General features: G+C 59.7%; 2 protein-coding genes across 5 annotated transcripts; both read right to left on the bottom strand.

Moving 5' to 3' along the window:
* Positions 1–684: 684 nt before the first annotated feature.
* Positions 685–6,254, bottom strand: SHISA8 (shisa family member 8). 2 transcript variants are annotated; one of them, XM_039863322.1, is made up of 4 exons: positions 5,352–6,254; positions 2,621–2,754; positions 1,709–1,831; positions 685–1,372 (listed from the first exon to the last, which is right to left on the bottom strand). In XM_039863322.1, exons 1-4 carry the CDS (start codon positions 5,873–5,875, stop codon positions 981–983), a joined length of 1,173 nt encoding a protein of 390 aa, XP_039719256.1. In that variant the 5' UTR covers positions 5,876–6,254; the 3' UTR covers positions 685–980. The 2 variants fall into 2 exon arrangements, with proteins under 2 accessions (XP_039719256.1, XP_039719257.1); XM_039863323.1 differs by lacking the exon at positions 1,709–1,831.
* Positions 6,255–15,345: 9,091 nt separating this feature from the next.
* Positions 15,346–17,739, bottom strand: TNFRSF13C (TNF receptor superfamily member 13C). 3 transcript variants are annotated; one of them, XM_039863318.1, is made up of 4 exons: positions 17,635–17,739; positions 17,102–17,515; positions 16,507–16,749; positions 15,346–16,009 (listed from the first exon to the last, which is right to left on the bottom strand). In XM_039863318.1, the coding sequence occupies exons 2-4, from the start codon at positions 17,235–17,237 to the stop codon at positions 15,831–15,833; spliced, it is 558 nt and encodes a 185-aa protein (XP_039719252.1). In that variant the 5' UTR covers positions 17,238–17,515; positions 17,635–17,739; the 3' UTR covers positions 15,346–15,830. The 3 variants fall into 3 exon arrangements, with proteins under 3 accessions (XP_039719252.1, XP_039719251.1, XP_039719253.1); XM_039863317.1 differs by having other exon boundaries at positions 17,102–17,739; XM_039863319.1 differs by having other exon boundaries at positions 16,507–16,746; positions 17,102–17,739.
* Positions 17,740–19,925: the final 2,186 nt, after the last annotated feature.

The following is a 19,925-nucleotide window of genomic DNA, read 5'->3' as shown; positions in this document are numbered from 1 at the left end:
CACTGGGTGGCTTTGTTGAGGTCATCCAGTCCTCAACCTCCCCAACAGTACCTGTCACAGAGCAAGTCGATGGGTGCAAGCTGCTGGCAGTGCGCTGGGCCACAGCCAGGGACCCAGAGCCTGCCTGGTAGGAAGGGGGAGAGCCAGCATTGCCAAGCATGTATGGTGAGAGCACCCCGGTGGGGGCACTGCCAAGGCTCTGGGTCCAGCATCCCCATCCCCATTTCCCCCAGAGCAGCCACTGGGAAGAGGCTCTGCCATCCTGAGCACCAGCTGTCCAGCCGGCCCGTTGCCCACAGCCATTAGGGGGGTGGCTCTTGGCCAAGCTGGCCAAGTGGCCTGCAGGCCAGGGGTGGGCCGAGGGCCAAACTATGTCAGTGAGGGTCAGCCAGGCTCAGCCAACTCAAGCTGTAGAGTGGGTGACCCGCTGCAGGGGGCATGGACCCTCCAGGGGGAACTCAGGTTTGATAGCCTTCTCTTTTCCCCTGTGCCCAGGCCTCAAGATGGTTGGGGCCTAACTGCCCCTTTCCCATGGGTCCCACTGGTGGGACATCAAGCCTGACATTCAGCTCTGAGCACCCCTCCCTACCACTTCTCCCCGGCTTCTAGAACACCGACAGCTCTCAGGAGCAGTCCTCTGCTCGTGCCCATGCTGTGCCCTCTGTCCAGTCAATAACCAATGCCTCAGCCATCAGCCCAACTCAGAACCAAGCTGGGGCTCCTTTATTCTCAAGGATGGCAGCCACAGAAAAGGGTTTATTTACATGAGGAACCTGGGCCCTAGGGTCCCCAGGACAGGCCCCTTCTTAGCCCTTGCAGGCTCCAAGGCCCTAGTCCAGTTCGGGCAGGTGGAAGGGCTGGACTTAGGACAGGCGCCCCTCCTTCAGTGGCTTCAGACCCTGAACCAGGCCAATGGCAGATCCCCAGCAGACGAGGGCTCCTGGTGATGCGATGCTTCGGAAGAGCCAGCAACCCCGTCTTCACACGGTTACTTCAGCTTTGCTGTTAGTGCTCAGGTGGCGGGGTCCGCGGCCCGCACAGCCGTAAAGGCCCGGGGGCTGCGGGCCGAAGGCCTCGGGCAGCTTCTCCACGCTGAACTGGCGCCGGGGAAGGTGGCCGGACCGTCGGGGCGCAGGGGAGGCCTGAACCGCCACGTGGCCGCGGGCGGGTCGAGCCGGGCGGCCTGTGGTCCAGGCCTTGCAGTGGCCGGATGGGGTGGGACCGGCGGGGGTCGCGTAGCCCGGCGGGGCCCAGGGGCAGACGTCCAGCAGCGCGGGCAAGTCCTCGGAGGGCCGCGGCGCCCGCGCCGGGAGAGTCAGCGGGGCCGCCGCCGGCGCTGGAAAACGCTGGTAGAAGTCCTGCGGGCAGGCCTCTGTGGGGACAGGGAGGGGCCTCAGCACCTGCGGCGCGGGGCGGGGTCTGACCGCAGGGACCCGCCTCAGCGCCTGGACAGAGCAGGGATAGGTCGCCAGAGACGTGGCTTTCCACGCCCTCGGCTCTGGATACGCGACGGAGTCCCTGCTAGGCGGCCTGATTCAGGGGGTCGGGTAGGGCCCAGGCATAGGTGCCATATAAAAGCTGGCTGGAGCGCAGACCCGCGAGGCTGGGAACTTTGAAATTCTGAACTGAGATCCTCAACCGCACAATCTGGGCTTAGATACCCGGGTGCTATGGACCCGGGTCTCTCCGCACAAACCTGGCCACTCACCTGCGGCCTTGAGCGCAGCTGCCTTGAGGGTGGCGTACTTAAGGTATTCTGGCTGCAGCTGGGGGTCGCGCCGGGGCGCCGGTGTCACCGACCCCAGGGGCACGTTGTTGGGGCGTTTCTTGTCTAAAGGGGGGGTAATATGAGACTCAGCCCTCTGACCACAGAACACTATGCACCTGTGATACCACCTTCACAGCCCCCTCCCCAGCTGCAGTTCAGTGAGAACTTGTGGGGTGGCTTTTGGGCGAGATTGAGAGTGGAACCTGTCTTCAGGGCAGAATCTCCAGCACTTGGAAACCGGCCTGGCTCAGAACAACATGAATAGCGGCCAGTCCCAAGTGGGTGCTATCCTAACGGACGATTCGCCCAGCATGTTCGACTTGAGCCAGGCACTGAGTCCCAGGACCTGCTGCTGGAGGAGATGGAAGGAATGTCTGAGGATTAGAGCCCACACAGCGGAGTTGCGTGTACGTGGGACCGGATGTGCTGTCGAGCCCGTCTTGCTAACAGGAGGCCAAGAGGAGGCTGCAGCGTGGAGGAAATGGTCCAAGGAGGTCACAGACCCCGGCAGACCCCAGGGTGCTAACGGGAGCCTAGAAACACTGCCTGAGCCAGGGATCCCTGAATCTGGAACCTTCCTCACAGAGTCCCTGAGGCTGGAGGATGCAGGACCTCTCGGATGGTCCCTCTCCACTAAGGGGAGTGGCCCAGCTTGCCCAGCCCCTGTACACACCTGCAGTACACACCTGCAGCACACACCTGCAGCAGCAGGCAGCTCATTTCCATTTGGGAAGCAGTCTGCTCAGAGCCTCTTGCCCATCACGCCCCTTCCCTTCCTCCCTGGCCCTTCCTCCTAGACGAGCAAGCTCCTGTGCTATAGATTAACAAGTGCCCGCCCACCAGCCCACTCACCTGTGCTGTTGTGGGGGGAGCTCCGGGGGAGGCCATCAGCCATCTGCACCTGGACACAGCTACCCAGAGGTGGGCCCAGAGGCGGGGGCAGTGGCTCTTGGGGACCTGACTGCTTCAGAAGTTCTGTCAGTGTCCTGTGGGAAAAGAGTGGTGAGAAGCAGCCCTCCCAGCCTCCTGCTTCCCCATCAGTGAGGCTGTGCCCTATCAAAGGCCAGACTTGGCCGCCACCATCTTACTACGTAGCACTGGGAAGCTCTTTCAACCTCTTTGGGCCTCCCTTCTCTCCTGTGATTGACCTTACACATCTACTGACCTGTGGCCCCAATACGACCACTTCCCAGAGCAGGTCAGGAAACTCTAATGGGGTCATGTGTAACCAAGGCCACCCCCCCACATTCCCCTTCCTGGAGTCCACTGTCCAAGACCCCCTGAGTTAAGCCTCCTCTCCCAACACAAGCTCTGCGAGCATATGTCTCCTGGACTTTGCTCGTGCTGCTGACAATACCCTTTTCTCCATCTCCTCCGGTAAAACTACTCATTCTTTAAACCCCACCGGATTCCCTCCTCCAGGAAGCCTGAAGAAGGCCTACCCAGTTCCTCACCTGCAGCAGGGGCTTCTGCTGGCTCCTAGGACATAGCTGCCAGCACAGGACAGACAGATAGGGGGAGATGGGAGCCAGGAGATCCCCCTGCAGCAGCCCAGCACTAAAGGCTGCGTGACCTTGGGCAGTGGCCTCTCTGGGTACCAGGACACCCAGCCCCCACCCAGCTGTGACAGCATCTGACTGAGCCTTTTTTCGCAGAAGCCAGACCCAGCCTTCAGCCCAGCTGCCTTCAATGTCCGGAACCTATGATTTTCTCCTAGCTTGGTCTGACCCTCTTTCTGGGGCTGGGGCCTCAAATGGCTGATTCATGAAGAAGCACACTAGAGGTGGGACGCCTGGAATGGGCACAGTTTGGCTGCAATGTGGCAGAGTCTGAAAGTCTCCTAGTGCCTCCCTGAGCTGACCTTTATGCCCTGCCCACTTCTCAGCTACCCACCCATGCAAAACACAGGCCAACCAGCTCTCCCAAACACCTAAGTAATTTTCATGCCTTTGGGCCTTTGCACAAACTTTCTCCAAGGACAGAGTGCAGCTCCCCTCCAAGCCCTCTAGGAAGCCTTCCCTGACCATCAACCTCAACACAGTAGAATTAAGGGGGAGACTTGGGAGTAGCGCCGGAGTTCACAACACACCCACACATGAGCTCAGGTTGGGTCCCAGGTCTCCCTGGAGGAGAGGAGAAAAGGGAGTCAGGGTACAGAGGAGCCTGAAGCTCATAGAGGAAGGGACTGACTCAGGCCACATAGCACATCGGGGGTGTTCCAGCTCTTCCACAAGCTTCACCGGACCTGCTTCCCAGTCCCCTGCAGATGAAGTGGGTGCTAGGTGAACAAGTCAGCTGGGCTGCCCCAGCCACCCCTTCTATACCATCATGGCCCTCAGCTCCTGCTGTCCCCCTCTGGTCAAGGACATGCCCTGTCTTCTCCCTCTTACCCAGCATGGGGGTCTCTAAGCTCAGGAGGCCCAAGTCCTGCCCTGGCAGCATCTGGGACCCAGGCTGAAGCCTCCACATCGTGGAGGTAGCACAGAAGCAAGGCCAGGATCCAGCCCCAGCTCTGCCCTGCAGCTGTCTGGGACGCGTAGGCTAAGTGGTCTGGGTACAAGGGGTGCTATGGAATGCCAAGGAAGCACTCATTCCCTGCCCCTGAGGTCTAGGAGCGGGGGAAGCACCCACAGCTGGCCCACCCAGGCGTGGGGGCTTCTCTCTATTGTCACTTCTAAATACCAGCCTGTCACAAGCAATGTGAGCAGCCCACATCATGCCCAAGGGAGCCAGGACCTGAGAGAGGAGGGTGCAGGCCGCAGGACATGCGGGTAGCTGGGGGCATGTATGAGTGTAAGGGTGGGGTGAGGGTCCCAGGGTCAGGGCACAGCGTTCCTGAGTCCCTACCCCGGTGAGGAAGAGAACGTGGATCCTGTACACCCCACCTCACACAGAGCTCAGAACTCAGCTGGAGCTTGTCCTGGCCTCCACCCATCAGTCCCCTTTCTACACAAGGGGAGGAGACCCTGACCCTTGCCTGGAGGTGACTGAGTGGGGTGAATTGGAGAGGCCTTCTGAAACCCCAGGGAAAGGTCAGGTCTGAGTCACAGCTCTAGGGGTGCAGGGAAGGAGGGAAAAGTGAGCGGAGAAGCAGGAGAGAGATCGCCCAGCGAGCTCCAGAGCATGCCCTCTCCCCTCCCTTCCCAACGCTTCGTCTGCCCATACCCCACAACCCCCCGCTACGGGGCTTGAGCCCCAGGCCCACGCCCCTGGGCGCGGACCTTGTACCCTCTGTCCGGCCACTAGCCCTCCCCGCTCACTCCGGAAGAAGCGGGAAGCGCGGGGAGGGCGGTCCAGCACCCAGCTCCGCCGGAAGGTCAAGGGGAGACAGGGCGGTATCAGCTGTCTCCCTCTGTGATGCGGGGCGGGGTGGGGTGGGGAGAGAGGTGGGGAGGGAGACACGGACTTGGAGATGGTCAGAGACAGGAAGGAAGAACCAGAAGGAGCGGCTGCAGAGAGGACCAGAGTTCCGAGAGGGACACGGAGGATGAAGAGTCGCGAGGGGGAGCCCACTGGACAGGCAGTGCCGTCCAGGCTGGGCGGGCGGGGATCCCGGGTCAGGGCCCGGCCGGCGCGCGCTCACCTGGTTACCGTGCGCCGTGCGCGCGGGCTGTGCGCCCTCTCCAGGCCCAGGCGCGCCCCGATGCCGGCCAGAACCAGCAGCGCGGCGACGCCGCACACCGCGTAGACGGCCGTGTGGCTGCGCTCGCGGCCCGGATCTCGGGGCGCGACGGAGTCACGCGCCCGCGCGGGAGGCCGGCCGGTCTGCACCCAGGCCGGCGTGTCGTAGTTGGAGCAGCGGCTCTGGTCGAGGCGCCGGGGTCCGTCGTGGCAGCAGAAGCGGTAGCCGCACGTGCCGCAGCAGAAGCTGTAGGCGCCTGAGCTGCAGTTGAAGGGCGGGTCCCACTGGCCCATCACGTCGTAGTAGCCGCGGCAGCGGTCGCCGCCAGCTGGGGCCGCGGTGCCTGGTGCGGCGGGCTCCTGACCCTCAGGGGCCCCCGCACGGCCCGACGGCGGCCGCGCCAGCATCAGCGCCAGCCCGAGCGCGAGCCGGAGCCCCCGCGGGCCGCGGCCGCCGAGCCGTCCCCGCGCCCCGGCCCGCTCCATCGGGCCCGCGCCTTCGGCTACAGCGCCTCCCGCATGGCGGCGCGCTCCCTACCGCCCAGCCTCCAGGTCGGCTCCTCCGCGGCCGCAGGGATCGCGCGGGGCCCGCCGCCCGGGCGCTGGCTCCTCCGAACACCCCAGACCCGGGTGGGTTCGGCCCGGAGCTCGCGGAGCCGGTGGGCGCGCCCTCCGCCGGGCTCACCTCGGACCCGACTCGGCCGGTTTGCGCCCTGGGACGCCCCCCGGGCCGGGTGGCGGGTCCTCGCCTGCGCGCGGTCCCGGGCCTCTCCTCCGCCCGGCCGGTGTGTGGGTCGCGGGCCTAGCGGGGGCGGCGGGCGGCCCGACACGGTTCCCTCCCCGCCGCCCGCTCCGCGCTGCCCGCGCTCTGGCTGCGGCTCGGGCTCCGCGCGGGCTCGGGCGGGAGGGGGAGGGAGGGAGCGCGGGAAGGAGGGCGGGAGGCAGCGAGCAGAGCCGGGGGAGGAGCGCGGCCGCCGCCAGGGGCGGGAGGGGGCGCGGCGGGGCCCGCACGGCTGGGGCGCCCCACGGGACCCTCCCGAAGCCCTCCCCGAATCGTTCCTCGCAACTGGGCGCTCCATGGGGTTCAGCTACGGCCTTCTGGACTGTGAGCTTCGGACACTCGGCCCGCCGCGGGTGCGTCAGTGTTTTTACAGGTGCGGTTACCGAGGCCGCAGAGCAGCCCCGGGAGGGGTGTTGACGCCCCCCCACCTTCTGCCTCCTTCTCGCTCCCCTCGGTCAGCTCTGATCAAGACCAAGAGATGTGACATGAGGCAGGCCCTTTCTCTCTGCACCTCGATTTTCCCGCCAGTCAAATGGGAGGGAAACCGCCAGCAGAGTCGCTACACAGGGTCAAGCATGGGGACCCTCCGCGCCACCGGGGGCTCAGCCTTCACCCCGGAGTACTGCGCCCTGGTCCTAGAACCTCTCGGACGCTGGGCTGGGGTGCTGTGATGTCCCCACACGATGGGCACAGCCCCTCCCGGGATCCTTTGGCCTTCCCTTGTGTAAAGGGGAGGAGACTGGGTCAGCCCCTGCCCTCCAAGAAGGGGCCGGGCCTGGGGGCGGGGCCACTCGCAGACCCTCTGCTCGCTCCCGGGAGGACGCTCAGGTCCTTTCACAAGCCCTGGGCAAAGTGGTAGGGGCGGTTACAGTACGCGGCCTGGCCTAGAGCACCTTCGATCTTGTTTTTCCAAGTTGGGTTTAACTGGAGAATGTGACCGAGCAGTAATAGTAATGCCTTCCTTCTCTCTGCCTCAGTTTCTCGTCTTAACATCATAAACTCTGCTGGGACCCAGATTCTTTATCCGCCCCTTCCAGGAGACGAGGGCCAATATGGTGTCAATATGGTGTCCAGATGGAAACACCAAGAGGGTCCAGTTCATCCCAGTGTCTCCACACAGCACAGACCTCCACCTTATCTGCTAAATGAATGACGTGGCTCTAGTCTCTAGTTTCTGTAAGACGAAGAATTTGTGCTCAAGGGGTCCTTCCTGCTCCCCTTTGCATCCTCCCTTCACTTGGCGACTGGGATCAGCTTATAAAAACGGAGGAGGTGAGGGAAGTGAGAGAAGGATTTACATTTTAAGGAGGATCAAGTCCTGTTGCTGAGATGAGGGGCTGACAGGCTAATTTCAGGTATTAGTGCGCTAAGGCAGGAAGGATGATTCCTTGTGCCCTGGCCAAAGACAGCCTGGTCCCCCCTCCTCCACCCATAAACACACTTCTGGTCCAGCCCAGAAGACCCTACCCATTAAAAGACTTTATTACCAATTTAGAGAAAAAGAAAATAGATGAGCAATGGAATGAAATGAAATCCCCTTAATCTCATGACCAGAGATGACCGATGCTAAAATATGTGACACTTTGCATACTGTTTTTGTAACTGGTTTTTAGTTTACTTTTTGATGTCAAACTTTCAGTTTGCTATTGTGCTTAGAACTCTGTAGCTATATTTTCTGGTGCATCCTTCTCTGCTTCCTTAGGGGGTGTTCCTAGAAATAGAATCCATGCCACAAACTATCCTGTTTGTGTCAATGCCCCCCACACACATACTCTGCCAAGCTGCCCTCTAGATTACCAGGGCTCTGAGGGTGGCCGTTCCCCTTCCTTTCTCACCCTACTGCTGGGCACTAGGTTTAAAGAAGCTTGTCTCTGCCTCCTGGGACTGTGGCCTCTTCCCAGGCGGAGTAACTCTACTGAGCCTGCAGTGAGTCCCTTCCCTGGGCTTCTCTCTTGCCCCAACTGTCCTGGCATTATTGAACGCTGCTCTGCTCAGCTTCCACCCCAAGTCGACTCCCATCCGTTCCTGCATATACATATGTATCTCCATTTGTCCATGGAAGAGGCAGAAACTGATGTCCAAACTCTAGCTCCTCCCAAACCCACGCTTCCTCCCCATCCCATTCCAATTCATTCCAATTCAGCAACCATAGATGCCTACATCTACCAAGTCCGTGTCAGGCACTCAGCACCCTCTCTATATGAACATACAGCTTGGGGGGTGGGGGTGGGAAGGGCACAGGAGAGGCAATGGCAAAGACAGACCACGGCTGGCTGCCTGAGCCCTGAGACCTGGCTATTCAGTCAGCTGACACTGTCCCCAGGTACCCAGGCATGTGCCGGGCAAGGGGATCTAGACATGGAGCAGCCCAGCTGCTGAGCGACCCCTTCGCCCAGGCTACCCTCCCTAAACCTAGGGTCTCCTTCCGTAGCAAGGCACTAGAGCACTTGCCCCTTGTCTCCTCTGCCCGCCCCTCCAATCCTGTGTCACCAAAACTCATCCATTGATCCAGGCTTAAAATAACCCCTGGCATCTGAAGCGAGCCCCATGGGGCGGGCAGAAGAGCCGTGTCTCCGTGTCTGAAGGGCACCTGCCTCGCCCCCAGCTGTGAGTACTGGCAGTTTGAGTGTGCCAGTGTCTGTGTGCTCACAAATGTGAGTGAGAGTGTGCATGTCTGGGGCTAGCTTGACTCTGAGTGCCTTACTTGTACCATGGGCACCTGTGTACACATGTGTGTCAGTACACGCATGCATGTCAGATGTGCCTGTGCAAATATGTTCTTTCCTTACTGTTGAGCCCCCGCCCAGTACCTAGCTGTGGCTGTGCAAGGCTCAGGAGTCCGGAGAGGTTGTGGACATTGGGAAAAGCCTGTGCTGGGCCTCAGTATCCCCATTTTAGATGGTGGGTGACCAGTCCATCTGGTCCTGGGTCAGGGAATTTTGGATTTCCTAGAAAGGAAGCCAAGACTCAGAGAGGGGAAGTGACTTGCTATGACTGGCATACAGCCATGAAGGGTCAGGGTTTGGCCTGGGCTCTGCACCGTGAGCCTCAAACCTGCCTTCCAGCCAGCCAGTTCAGTGCAGACAGCAGCTGGAGGACCCAAGCCCAGAGCCCAGAGCCCAGGGAAGTGTTCCTACCCCCCGACAGCACACCCAGTGCCTAAACTGAACACCTGACCGATGCCTGACACACCCTGGCTCCCACGTGGGCCCCGGGCCTTCCCAGCCCCTCATACTGAGATGCTTATCCTTGATTTTGGAGCCAGATTAATGTGGGTTGCAATTTCTGCTTATTCATTCAACCTTTCTAGGCCTCAGTTTTCTCATCTGCAAGATGGGCTGCTAAAACCTCTTTAACAGGACTGCAGGGTGAAGCCCATGGGTCCCCGACTGAGAAGCACCCAGGTACAGGCAGCCTCATGAGAGCCCCCACAACCGCCTGGCTGATCCCCACTGTGGGTGCCTTCCACAATCTGAAAGCCCTCATCGCCAAGCCTGTTTCGCTTCTCTTTCCTCAACGATAGAGACAGAGATTGTAGGGGACTAGGGACTCCCCGCTAGCATAGCTGGATGCCGGTACTGGGAGCGGGTCTGACAGGGAGGGCCCTTGGCTCTTTTGTTCCCCTGAGGCAGCTGTGACTCAGGCTCCAGCTGCCTGTGGGAGGGAGGGGGCGCCCGGGCTTTTGAGGTCACAAGGGAGTGGCGGGATCTGGGTGCTGGGAGCTGAGGTTCAGCCTCCTGTCCCAATCCCCCCAACACTCTCTCTCTGCTCCCACCCCCGTCCCCCGCTTGTGGAGTCCCGCTCCAGAGTCACAGCTTACCCCTATGCGGAGAGTACCCCATTAATCTCTCCCTTCAGGACCCTCAGTGAACGTGTAGGTCAGGAGCTGGCCACCAAGACCGTAGAGCGGAAACATACCCAGAGAGGGTCAGGGCGCGGCGGGGGCCACACAGCGCGTCCACCCGAGACAGGCCTTTCCTGCCGCGCTGGCCTTAAGGTTCCTGGGACACAACCCCGAGGTCAGTTCCGAGCCCCAAACCCCGGGTGCGTGTGCGTGTGCGTGTAGGGGGGGCGCGTTCTGCGGCCCGCACACACACCTCGTCCCAAAGTCAGGGCCATGCCCTCCATCCGTGCCCCTCCTAGCTTGGGACAGGCGTGCGGACAGGGCCCCTGCGTGAGCGCAGAGGTCCAGGGTTTGGAGAGTGTACCTCTGCCTTGGCCCCGCCACTCATCGGATGCCTCCCTTTTTCCTCGCCCCTTGGCCTTGAGCCCACCCTTTTTACTTGCCTCTGACCCCGCCCCTTTCTTTACCACCCCGAGGCTTGGGGTCGCACAGCCACGCCTCTCGCCCTGGCCTCACACCCTCCGGAACTAACCCTGCGACCGCAGAAGCCGCGCAGATAGACTTTCGCCTGCCCCGGGGCCGCGGGCACCACCCTGGATCTGGGCAGGACGCCTGGGGCTGAAGCTCAGACTCTCCGAAGCTCAGGGGAGTGAGGAGACGCTCAGAGGCCATGTGGGCGCCGCGACCCCTGCAGCATCCCCCGGGCAGCGTCCCAGCCCTAAGGAATCCCGGGAAAGAGCGCGAGCCTCGGGCAAGAGCAGGAGCCGGGAACGCCTGTCTTCCTGGCTCCGCCGACCCTCCGTGTGACCCTAGGCAGTTGTTCCTACCCCGTTCCACCCGCACCCCGCCCTGGGTCTGGACCAGGCGGCTGGGGAGGGGCACCGGTTGGAGAAAGGTCAGATTTCAGCTTTGAGTGAGGGAGAATTTGGCCTGAGCCATCCACTACAGAATGAGAGTGAGTTCTCACCCTGTGCCTAGGGGAGTGCCAGAGGGGTCTGGTGGCCTCTTAGAGGGGACAGGGAAGGGTGAAACACCCTTCCTGGTGGAACTGGAGGAACACCGGGTTCCCTGAGGGCGGCTGCCCCTGCGTGCCTGGGGCAGGCTCCGCAAAAAGGACGGCTCTGACACAGCTCTTCCTGGCACTCAGAGGCCACGCCGCCTAACTCTCTAGCCCCCGCTCCTGCCCCTGCTTCTTGACCCTCCTGTCCCCTTCTCTTCTGCACCTTTGCACATAGTCCCCTGGGGCAGGAATGCCCTTTCTCTGTCCTGTTCCAGCAGGAAAACTGCCTCCGGATTCAGGATATACCTCCTACTCTTCAGAGCACTCTTTGGAGTCCAGACTGGTCATTCCCCTGCTTGGGGCATTCCCTGGCCCTAGCAGGGATCATCCTGTCCTGTCATTGTGTCTTGCTCTGTCTCTCCCATCAGATTAGTACCCAGTGGCAGAGCCTGGGGCTGACCTCCTGGCACCACCCAGAGTGGCTCTGGCACAAGCAGGTGTGTCCGGGATCCAGCATGATCAATGGGCAGTAAACTGACAAGTGATGGGGTGGTGACAGCTGAGCCCAGAGCTTCAGACCAGCTCTGGGAAACTCACTTCCTGGGGGGGGGCCGGATTGCTGAAGGCCGGGGGTCTGGGCAGGAAGTGCCTGTGTCCCATTGAAGGAAGGAGGTGGAGGCACTCCTGGATAGAGACCCTACTTGCCACATGCCCTCTTTAATCTCAGACAGATAGGTGGCCTTCGGGCTCCATTTTGAAGATGGGGAGACAGGCCGAGATGCCACCAGATTCTAAAGACAAAGGCTGTGTGCAGCCATCCTTGCTGAGACAGAGGGAGGTAAGAGGTCAGGTCCTTCTTCCCTGGACTCACCAGCTGGGCCTCCCCACCCCCTACCCTGAGCCAGGACTGCAGGGCAGGAAGTGAAAGGTGCCTGCAGGAAGCCCCAGGAGGAACCGAGACTTCAGCCAGCCCCACCCCCACCTGCCAGGGCCCTGGGGACCTTGGGGAAACCAGACCCTCCTTCAGGAAAAACTGGTAAGACACAGGCTAGGGGAGTGGGACTTCCCTCAGTTCCCATTCCAACGAGCAGCTCTTCCAGAATCTATTTTAGAGTTCTCTTACTACAAAAAGAGACCAGTTGGTGATACAAACGAGGAGTAGAACCTGGAGTCAGCACTCCCAAGATAGGCTTCGCAGCCAGTGACCTTCCAGACAGGTGCACGGGCAGAGGCAGGAGCCTGGGTCCAGCCCCGCTCCACCACTGCTTATTGTATCTGCGGCAAGATCCCCTCACCTCTCTGGACCTCTCTTTTCCTATCAGTAAAATGGGCTGTATAACCCCCACTTACAGACATGATCTGGTCCCGACTTTCAGAAAAGCAATTCGACCAACAGGGGCCTTTAAAAAGGTCATGGCCTTCGGTTGCAACAACTCTCCTTCTGGGAAACAGACACTCGGGCAAGGATTTATGTACGAGGAGATGCTACTGCCTCAGTGACAATATCCGTCCATCCCCCTCCTCTGTGAGAGGAAAGTCGGAGACCCCCGTGGGTGCCTGAAACCACAGAGTACTGAACCCTTTACATACTAACACTGTTTCCTATACATAATGCCTAGGACAAAGTTTAATTTATAAATAAGGCACAGCAAGATTAACAACAGTAACTAATCGCAAAATAGAACAATTATAGCCATATACTGGGATAAAAGGGATGAGCATGTGGCCACTCGCTTCAGAGGGTCCCTGGCTGCAGTCTCCACACAGGTTCAACGCTTTCTGGCACAGTCATTTTTCTGTTCATGTCTTCCACCCACAAATTTAATGCCTTTTTCTTCTTAACGAAGTAGTCATCACACGCCGTGGCTGTAACTTTTGTAGTCTGAGGTGCGACAGCAAATCTAGCACGAATTTATTTTCCTCTCTTCACAATTTCACGGATAGAAGATTTGTTCTTCCCGTAGACCTTAGCACCCTCAGCAAACAATTTTTTTTCTTTCTTTATTAAGTTGAGAAGTTTTTTACCTTTTCACTTAAAGAAAGTACTCTATGGCTTCTCTCAGGCATATCCAAATTGCCGACATCACTACTTTTGCATTTTGGGACCATTATTAAGTAAAACGAGGGTGACTTGAATACAAGCACGGTATCTGATAACCACGATGGCTTCTGAGTGACTAACGAGCCGGAAGCTTATACAGCATGGTGATACTGGGCAAAGGGATGACTCAAGTTCCAGGCGGGTCAGAGAAAGACAACATGAGAATTCATCACGCTACTCAGCATGGCATGCAATTTTTAATTTATGAATTATTTCTGGAATTTTCCGCTTAATAGTTTTGGACCTCGGTTGACTATAAAAACTAAAAATGACCAAATGCTCCAGCGGCAAACTTTTTCAACATTTGTAAGGTCTTCACCTTATTTGTGAAGTGTTTAAAGACAAGGGGAAATTCACCAAACATGACAGTCAAGATATGAATGTATACGTGTAGAATGAGTACCAACCACTATGTAGGAAACCACCACTCAGGGCCTGGTATTGCTGGACTGTGGGTTATTTCTCTGTAGAGTCCACCCTGGATTACTTTTGAAAGTGTCTATAAAACCCATACTTTAACTTTTTAAAATCAAAAACACTTTTTAAAAGCAAAACAAACACTCGCGACACCCCTTTCAGGTGCTATTATTATCATCCTTATTTTTATTATTATTATTTTTAACACCTACAGCACCTGGTACTCCTAGGTGGTCTCCCATCCAACTACTAACCAGGCTTAGCTTAGCTTCCGAGATCAGACAAGATCGGGCCCATTCAGGGGAGCGTGGCCGTAGACTTCAGGTGCTATTATTAAGATCAAATGAGATAACCTTGAGGAGGCTCCTTAGAAAACACTAACTAGGATGGAAGGCCAGAGACTGGAGGCCCCTGGGAGTTGGGGTTCCTTTCGGGGGCCGGGGGAGACTGGCCCCCTGCCTGCCTCTCCCCTGGCCTCTGCTCCTGGTTCTTCCCCAATGAACTTCTCTTCTGTTATTTGCCGGATGACTGATGCCAAGTCTTCTTCTCTGGGCCTCAGTTTCCTAATCTGTAAAATGAGGAGGGGTGCCTTCCAGTCCTCCTCTGATGGCCATGCACCAAGAGGAGAATTTTGCATCCAACCCCCCATTTTTCAGAAAAGGAAACTGATACTGGAGGGCCAGGGTTTCAGTTGGGACACAGTGGTGCCAGAGGTTTGCATGTCTGGGCCCCAGAGGGGTTTCACCCACTTGTTTCATCTCCAGGGCCAGGCCCCCAGCTCTGGTGGAAAAGGTGGGGTGGGGGATGGGGTGGCCAGAAACAGTTCAGACTCCTCCCACGGGGAGAAAGAAGGGAGTGGATGGCTGGGGCCATTCTGGGCCTGCCCCTCACCCTCTTGCCTACTGCCTGCCACCTGACCTCACCCCAGCCACCTGGCTTTCTGGAGAGAGGGGCATCTGAGATGAGTTCAGTGGGGAGTGGCCAGCAAGAAATTTAGACGTTCGGGTCCAGGTCCTGAGGGCTATCAATGCTGCTGGCTGCTGAGCTGAGAAAGAGGTGTGCAGGTGTATGGCAGGCCGCTCCGATGGCAAGTCAGGGAGAGGTGAGCAGACTGAGCATGAAACAATGCGGCCATGTCCCACAGTGGGACAAGATGGTACCCGGAATCCCATCTTCTGACTTCCAGTCCAGTGATGCTTCCAAGGGCGCTGTCCAGGGTGCATTCTGGGTCAAGAGGTTCTAACCCTGTGTAGGAAGGCTGGCAGGAGAGGCAGTGGCTGACCAAGTGTACGGTGTGGTCCAGAACTGGAAGAGACAGTCTCAGCCCCAGGCCCAGAGCTAGTGGCACCACTGTCAGAGGAACAGTTCCACTGGGATGGTGAGGGACTCCAGAGGCTGGCACAGAATGGTCAAGCGACATCGGCACTCAGGCCCAGGGCTTGAAGAGGGCAGGCCACACAGTGAAGAGAGCTCAAGGGACATCAGGTTCAGCTGTATCGAGGCCACGGGCCTGGCCCGGCCTCTGTATGAAGAAGCATCCTGTAGATCCTGGGCCCTGCCCTGTGAATGGCTGAGTGTGCCTTGGAGGCCGCTGGAACACCACGTGGTCTCTGAGGAAGATGCCTGTCAGTGTGCACTCAGTGTGCGTTTACAGTCCAGCCCCAGAGGCTGTAGACTTCCTCCCAAGTGCAAGCCTTGGGCTCTGGAAGCTGCTACCGGGGGTGAAAATGACATCATACATCCAAGCGGATTGGGCCAAGCTCAGGGCTGACACTGAGGTACAGATACTTGAGAATCAGCACAATCCAAACTATTTCTTAAAAAACCATCTTGTATTAAATGTCAAAGCAAACCTACCAATTGTGTTTTTAGGGCATCATTGCTGCCATTTGCCTCGGTTTCAAAGCAGAAAACAGCTCTGAGAGCAAGAATTAAAGACAAACCCCAGCTACAAATTACACTTGCTTGACCCTTTCCGTAAGTTCATTTTGTTTAACGGGGGCTTCTCCGCTCTAAAAGAAAAGCCCCCTAGTCAAAGTGCCCCAACCGACCAAAACCACAGGAGCTCAGTCACAACCTTCGAGGGCTCCGAAAGATGGAGTTTTAAGTCAAACCATGATACACCATAGACTCCATGCCTCTCGTCTGTGCTGTCTGTGGTGCTGCAGGATTAGCTGGGGAGCAGCCTGGCTCCCAGAAAAGGGGCAGGTGGGCACGGGGGTGAAGAGGAGAATTCAATCTCCAACTCCCTGGCTGACGACCCACAGAGAGCAGGGGCCCCTCCTGCCCCTTCCGTCACTACTGTTGCTCAGGGCCGGCTGTCTTGGTGGTGACCAGCTCAGTGGAGCCCAGCTCTGTGGCTGGCACAGGGACGCTGTGGGCAGGTGGAGTGGTGGCTGAGTCTTCAGTAGGTGGAGGCCAGATGGGAGCTGTGGCATCGAGGGGTCCAGGAGAGAGGATGACACTGTTCAGGGGTTCTGGTGGGGGGCGGGGGATACAGGGTCAGGATTGGGTCACAGCCTCTGCCATCCCCGTTCTGGAAGCTCCCCGGGAAGGACAGCCCTCCCAGAGGGGTAAGTCGGTGAAGCCCCACTGCCTGGGGTGGGGGGTAGGAAGACACATGATCAGTCTCCAGGACAGGAAGTGCTGAGAAGGCAGCAAAATAGGGGAGTTGACAGAAGAGAGAGGAAGTGCGGCGGCCAGTCCGGCCATCCCGGGAGAGGCCAGGACAGACGCCTGTCTCAGGCCCGGCTCCCCCGCCTTGCGTCTTCCTCAGGGTCGGTCAGAGAGGCCACAGCTGTGCCCCTCATTCGGACTGGGGCGCTGGGCATCACAGTCTACCTGCTCAGCTTCGGATTTTCAGAGTAGCCCTCGCCCGCTTTCACAGGGCCCTCACCCCCACATTGCCCGTGGACACTCTCAGACTGGGCAGTGCCTCTCGGGGACTCTCGGGTCCCCTCGATGCGGAACTCACCGTCCTGCTCTCTGTCCCGGGCCTCTGGGGAAGCCGGCCCGGGGGGCCGCCGCCGCCGCCGCCGCTGCCTCCAGCTCACCAGAGCCACCAGGACCAGGGCCAGCGCCAGGCCCAGCAGCGCGGGGGCGCCGAAGAGCAGCGCGGGGAGCGGCAGCGCGGCCTCGGCATGGGCGGGGGTCCCGGCTCCCACCGACTCCTGCGGCTGCAGCGCGGTCCCGGGCGCCAGGCTGCTCGGCCCAGCTGCTGGCGGAGGAGGGGACGGGGAGGGAGGGCAGGGGGCAGCGGGGAGGGAACGACCGGTGGGGAGGGGTGGGAGGAGGCGAGGCCGGGCGGAGGTGGGGATGGGGAGTCCGTGGGGAAGGGGAGGGAGGGAGCCGTGAGAGGCACGCGGTGATGGCTGGTCCCCATCCAGGCACCTGCCCACGGTCCCCAAAACCCGTTGCCCGCCCCAACGTCCTGGGAAAGGGGAGGGGGTGCTCTGCCTCGGCTCCGGCGCGGTGCGGGGGTTGAGGGGGGTGCGTCCGTGGTGGCGGCACCGTCCCCTCTTCGCCGAGGCCGCCCTGTGGACCAGCCCTCGGAGTGCGTCCGCTCTTACCCGGTCCCGGCTCCGGCGTCCGGAACAGCTTGCAGGCCACACAGTTTCGGACCAGCGGGTCAAAGCACTGGGCCTGGACGCACTGCGTGGGGGCTGGCGCGTCCCTGCCCCTAGGGCTCCTCGCCCCGCGCCTCATGCTGCTGATCCCGCTGCACCCCTCGTTGGGTCTGAGTCGCCTCCGCAGCCCCAAGGGGAGGAAACCGGGAGGGGCCACCGCCCACTGCCCCAGGTCCCGCCCTCCCGCCTGCTGGGGTGGGACTCTCAGCCGCGGCCCCAGGGCCCTGTACCTCAGACCTTCTCTTTCTACCTGTGGTTTCTCCCTTCAACCACTCAACCATCACCCCCGAGCCAGCCCATGGGCGGGCCTTCTGCCGGGCACTGGGGCAGGGTTGGGGCTCAGCCCAGGGCCTGCTCCTGGGTAGCAGAGGATGGGCCCAGCAGTCAGCACACAGACCTCTGGGTGCCCTCCTCTGTCCTGCTCCCCAAGGCCAGCTCATAGCCCCAGGAGATCCCCACTAGCCATTTCCCCTCACCTGCCTCCTCCTCTGGGGAGCCCTCCGGCCCTTTGCAGGAAGAGCTGGTTCAGTTCATCAAACGCATCCCGAATGTCCACACTGGAAGCATCGGAGGGATTCTGACCCTGGGGGTGGTGATGGAGGAGACAATGCCTCACAGTGGCCGGTCCAGGTCACTACCAGGGAGGGCTGGAGGGCACAGGAAAGCTTTTGTGGAGACGATGAGGATTTGCTAGATGGAGTAGGTCTGGGGTGTGTGTGGGCGGGGGTGTGGGGGGGAATGATAGGAAGGGGCCCAGTGTGAGCAAAGGCTTCAAGGCCCAGGTGTGAAGGCTGGGGAGCGCTGGGACCAGAAGCCTGGCCTGGGGCCTCGACTGAGGGTTAAGGAGCTCAGACGCTGGCCCCAAGGCGCTAGGAAGCCACAAAGGACTTTAAGCAAGGAGTGTCACGGTCAGACCTGTGTGTTAGCACGGAACCTCTGGCTGGAGTGGAGGGCACAGAGGGGCAGGGCTAGGGCAGCCAAGGGTCCAGGGACAGCTCAGTCTCCAGATCTTAAGCAGGAGGGAGACTCAGCTCAACAGATGGACGGACAGATCAAGGCCCAGTAAGCGGCCCGCCTACCCCGACTTTTTTCTCAGGACTGTGTGTGTCCTGGGTTGCTCGCCTGTGTGTCTCACTGGGATGCCCCGTGTATGACTCTATGCCCCAGTGTTTGGGTTCCCCCACGTGTCTCCCATATGTGTCTCAGACTGAGTCTCAGACACACACGTACAAGCTCCCTCAACCCTCCTTGACATCTGGGGGCAAGGGCTGGCAGAGAGCCTCAAGCATGAAGCATGGGTTTAGTGCCTCATGGTGGCCCATACCAGCCCCCTAAACATTCTAGGGCTGGGGGACACAGAGGAAGGAATAACTGTCCAGGGGACAGGGAGGGGACTTGTGGGCAGGAGTGGATTCTTAGAAGCTGCAAGAGGCTAGGAAGCCTTCCAGGCAGAGGCAAAGGCATGGAGAGGTAAAACAGGGAGCTTTCTCTGGGGACAGCATGGCCCCTGCCTCAGGGGATGCTGCTGAGGGAGGGAGGGAGGGAGCCTGAGGCTGCAGCCAGGCCTCAAGCCACAGGCACCTGGGCAGCGAGGATCCCCAGGAGGTGTCTGAGTGGAGGGAGAGAGTCTCTGCCTTGTGCTTCAAGGGGCCCATACGTCTGTGGCTGCTGTAGAGTTGGAGACTGGACGGGTGAGCGGAGCGGCAAGGAGGCTGGCACCTCGGTCCAGGGCAGGGGAACCATCCCGCAGTTGTTTGGGAGGAGCAAGTGATGCTGTGGAGTGAGGAGAGCCAAGCTGGTCCCCAGGTTTCTGGCTCAGGGGACCCTGAAGACTCACATGGAACCCCGGTCAACTGGCCTTGAAGAGCCCTGGTCCACTGCCTCCCCAGCCCCTGCCCACGGGCCAGCAGCTCCGCGACAGGAAGGTGTAGGCGGCGGGACAGCTGCAAAGGAGAAGTGGGTCTGGGGTGGTGGGTGTGGGTGTGGGTGTGGGTGTGTGGTGAGGGGGCGAAGGAGTCTGGAGAGGAGCCTGGGCAGGCAAGGCCCTCCTATGGGGCAGACGGGTGGGGGCAAGGTGAGGGGACTGATCCCCACCCCCACCGCCACCGGTGCTCTCGCCTGTCACCCTCAGGCCCGCAGAGCCCCCACTTGACCTCATGCCACACACTCGCGGTGGAGGCCTGTGGGAACCCAGAGGAGTGTGGGCCGGGTCTGGGGTCAGGTACATGAGCCACCTCTGACTCCTCTGGCAAAGAGCAGAGGTGGTGGCCCTCAGGGACCCCAGCCTGAGCAGGAGGGTCATAGATATGCACTCCTGCACGTTGGGACACGCAGCCCTGAGGGAGAAGCCGAGATACTCATTGGACGCGGATGCCTCCTGGGTGGCTCATTTGTGCCTGCACCGGCCAGGTGCCCAGGACAAAGGCGGCAACAGCGAAAGGCCTGTGGGATCCTTTCGGTGGTGTGCAGGTGCTTGACCATGGACGAACCTTTTCACTTGCGCCTCCTAAATAGGGAGGGAGGGGGGCCTCGAATCTCTGCCTGGACAGCTCGGCAGTTGAAAAGAGATTTCGCCACCGTGGTGAATGTTAGGTTCTCCGTGTACTCTCTTCTTTTTAAATAGCGCTTTAAGTCAAGTTTATTCACTTCTTTATTCGTCTCCTACATCACTTTTTGACTATGAGGTGGGACTGAGAGAAGCGTTGAAGTTTCTAAGATCAATGTGGTTTTCGAGAATTTTTCTTGTTCTTTTAACAGTTTTGACTCT

Source organism: Pteropus medius, unplaced genomic scaffold (assembly GCF_902729225.1).
Source record: "Pteropus medius unplaced genomic scaffold, Ma_sr-lr_union100, whole genome shotgun sequence".
NCBI lineage: Eukaryota > Metazoa > Chordata > Mammalia > Chiroptera > Pteropodidae > Pteropus > Pteropus medius.
The sequence above is the reverse complement of the archived record's forward strand: the minus strand, read 5'-3'. Positions and strand labels throughout refer to the sequence as shown.

Bases quoted from the DNA above. Each gene is read 5' to 3' on its own strand.
- SHISA8 (XM_039863322.1), bottom strand. From the start codon at position 5,875: ATGGAGCGGGCCGGGGCGCGGGGACGGCTCGGCGGCCGCGGCCCGCGG. The intron at 2,755-5,351 runs GTGAGCGCGCGC...CTTTTCCCACAG, and splicing joins GCACGGCGCACGGTAACCAG to GACACTGACAGAACTTCTGA. The intron at 1,832-2,620 runs GTGAGTGGGCTG...CCCCCCCTTTAG, and splicing joins CTCCCCCCACAACAGCACAG to ACAAGAAACGCCCCAACAAC.
- TNFRSF13C (XM_039863317.1), bottom strand. From the start codon at position 17,237: ATGAGGCGCGGGGCGAGGAGCCCTAGGGGCAGGGACGCGCCAGCCCCC. The intron at 16,750-17,101 runs GTAAGAGCGGAC...CTCCTCCGCCAG, and splicing joins GACGCCGGAGCCGGGACCGG to CAGCTGGGCCGAGCAGCCTG. The intron at 16,010-16,506 runs GTGAGTTCCGCA...GCCCCCCACCAG, and splicing joins CCGGGACAGAGAGCAGGACG to AACCCCTGAACAGTGTCATC.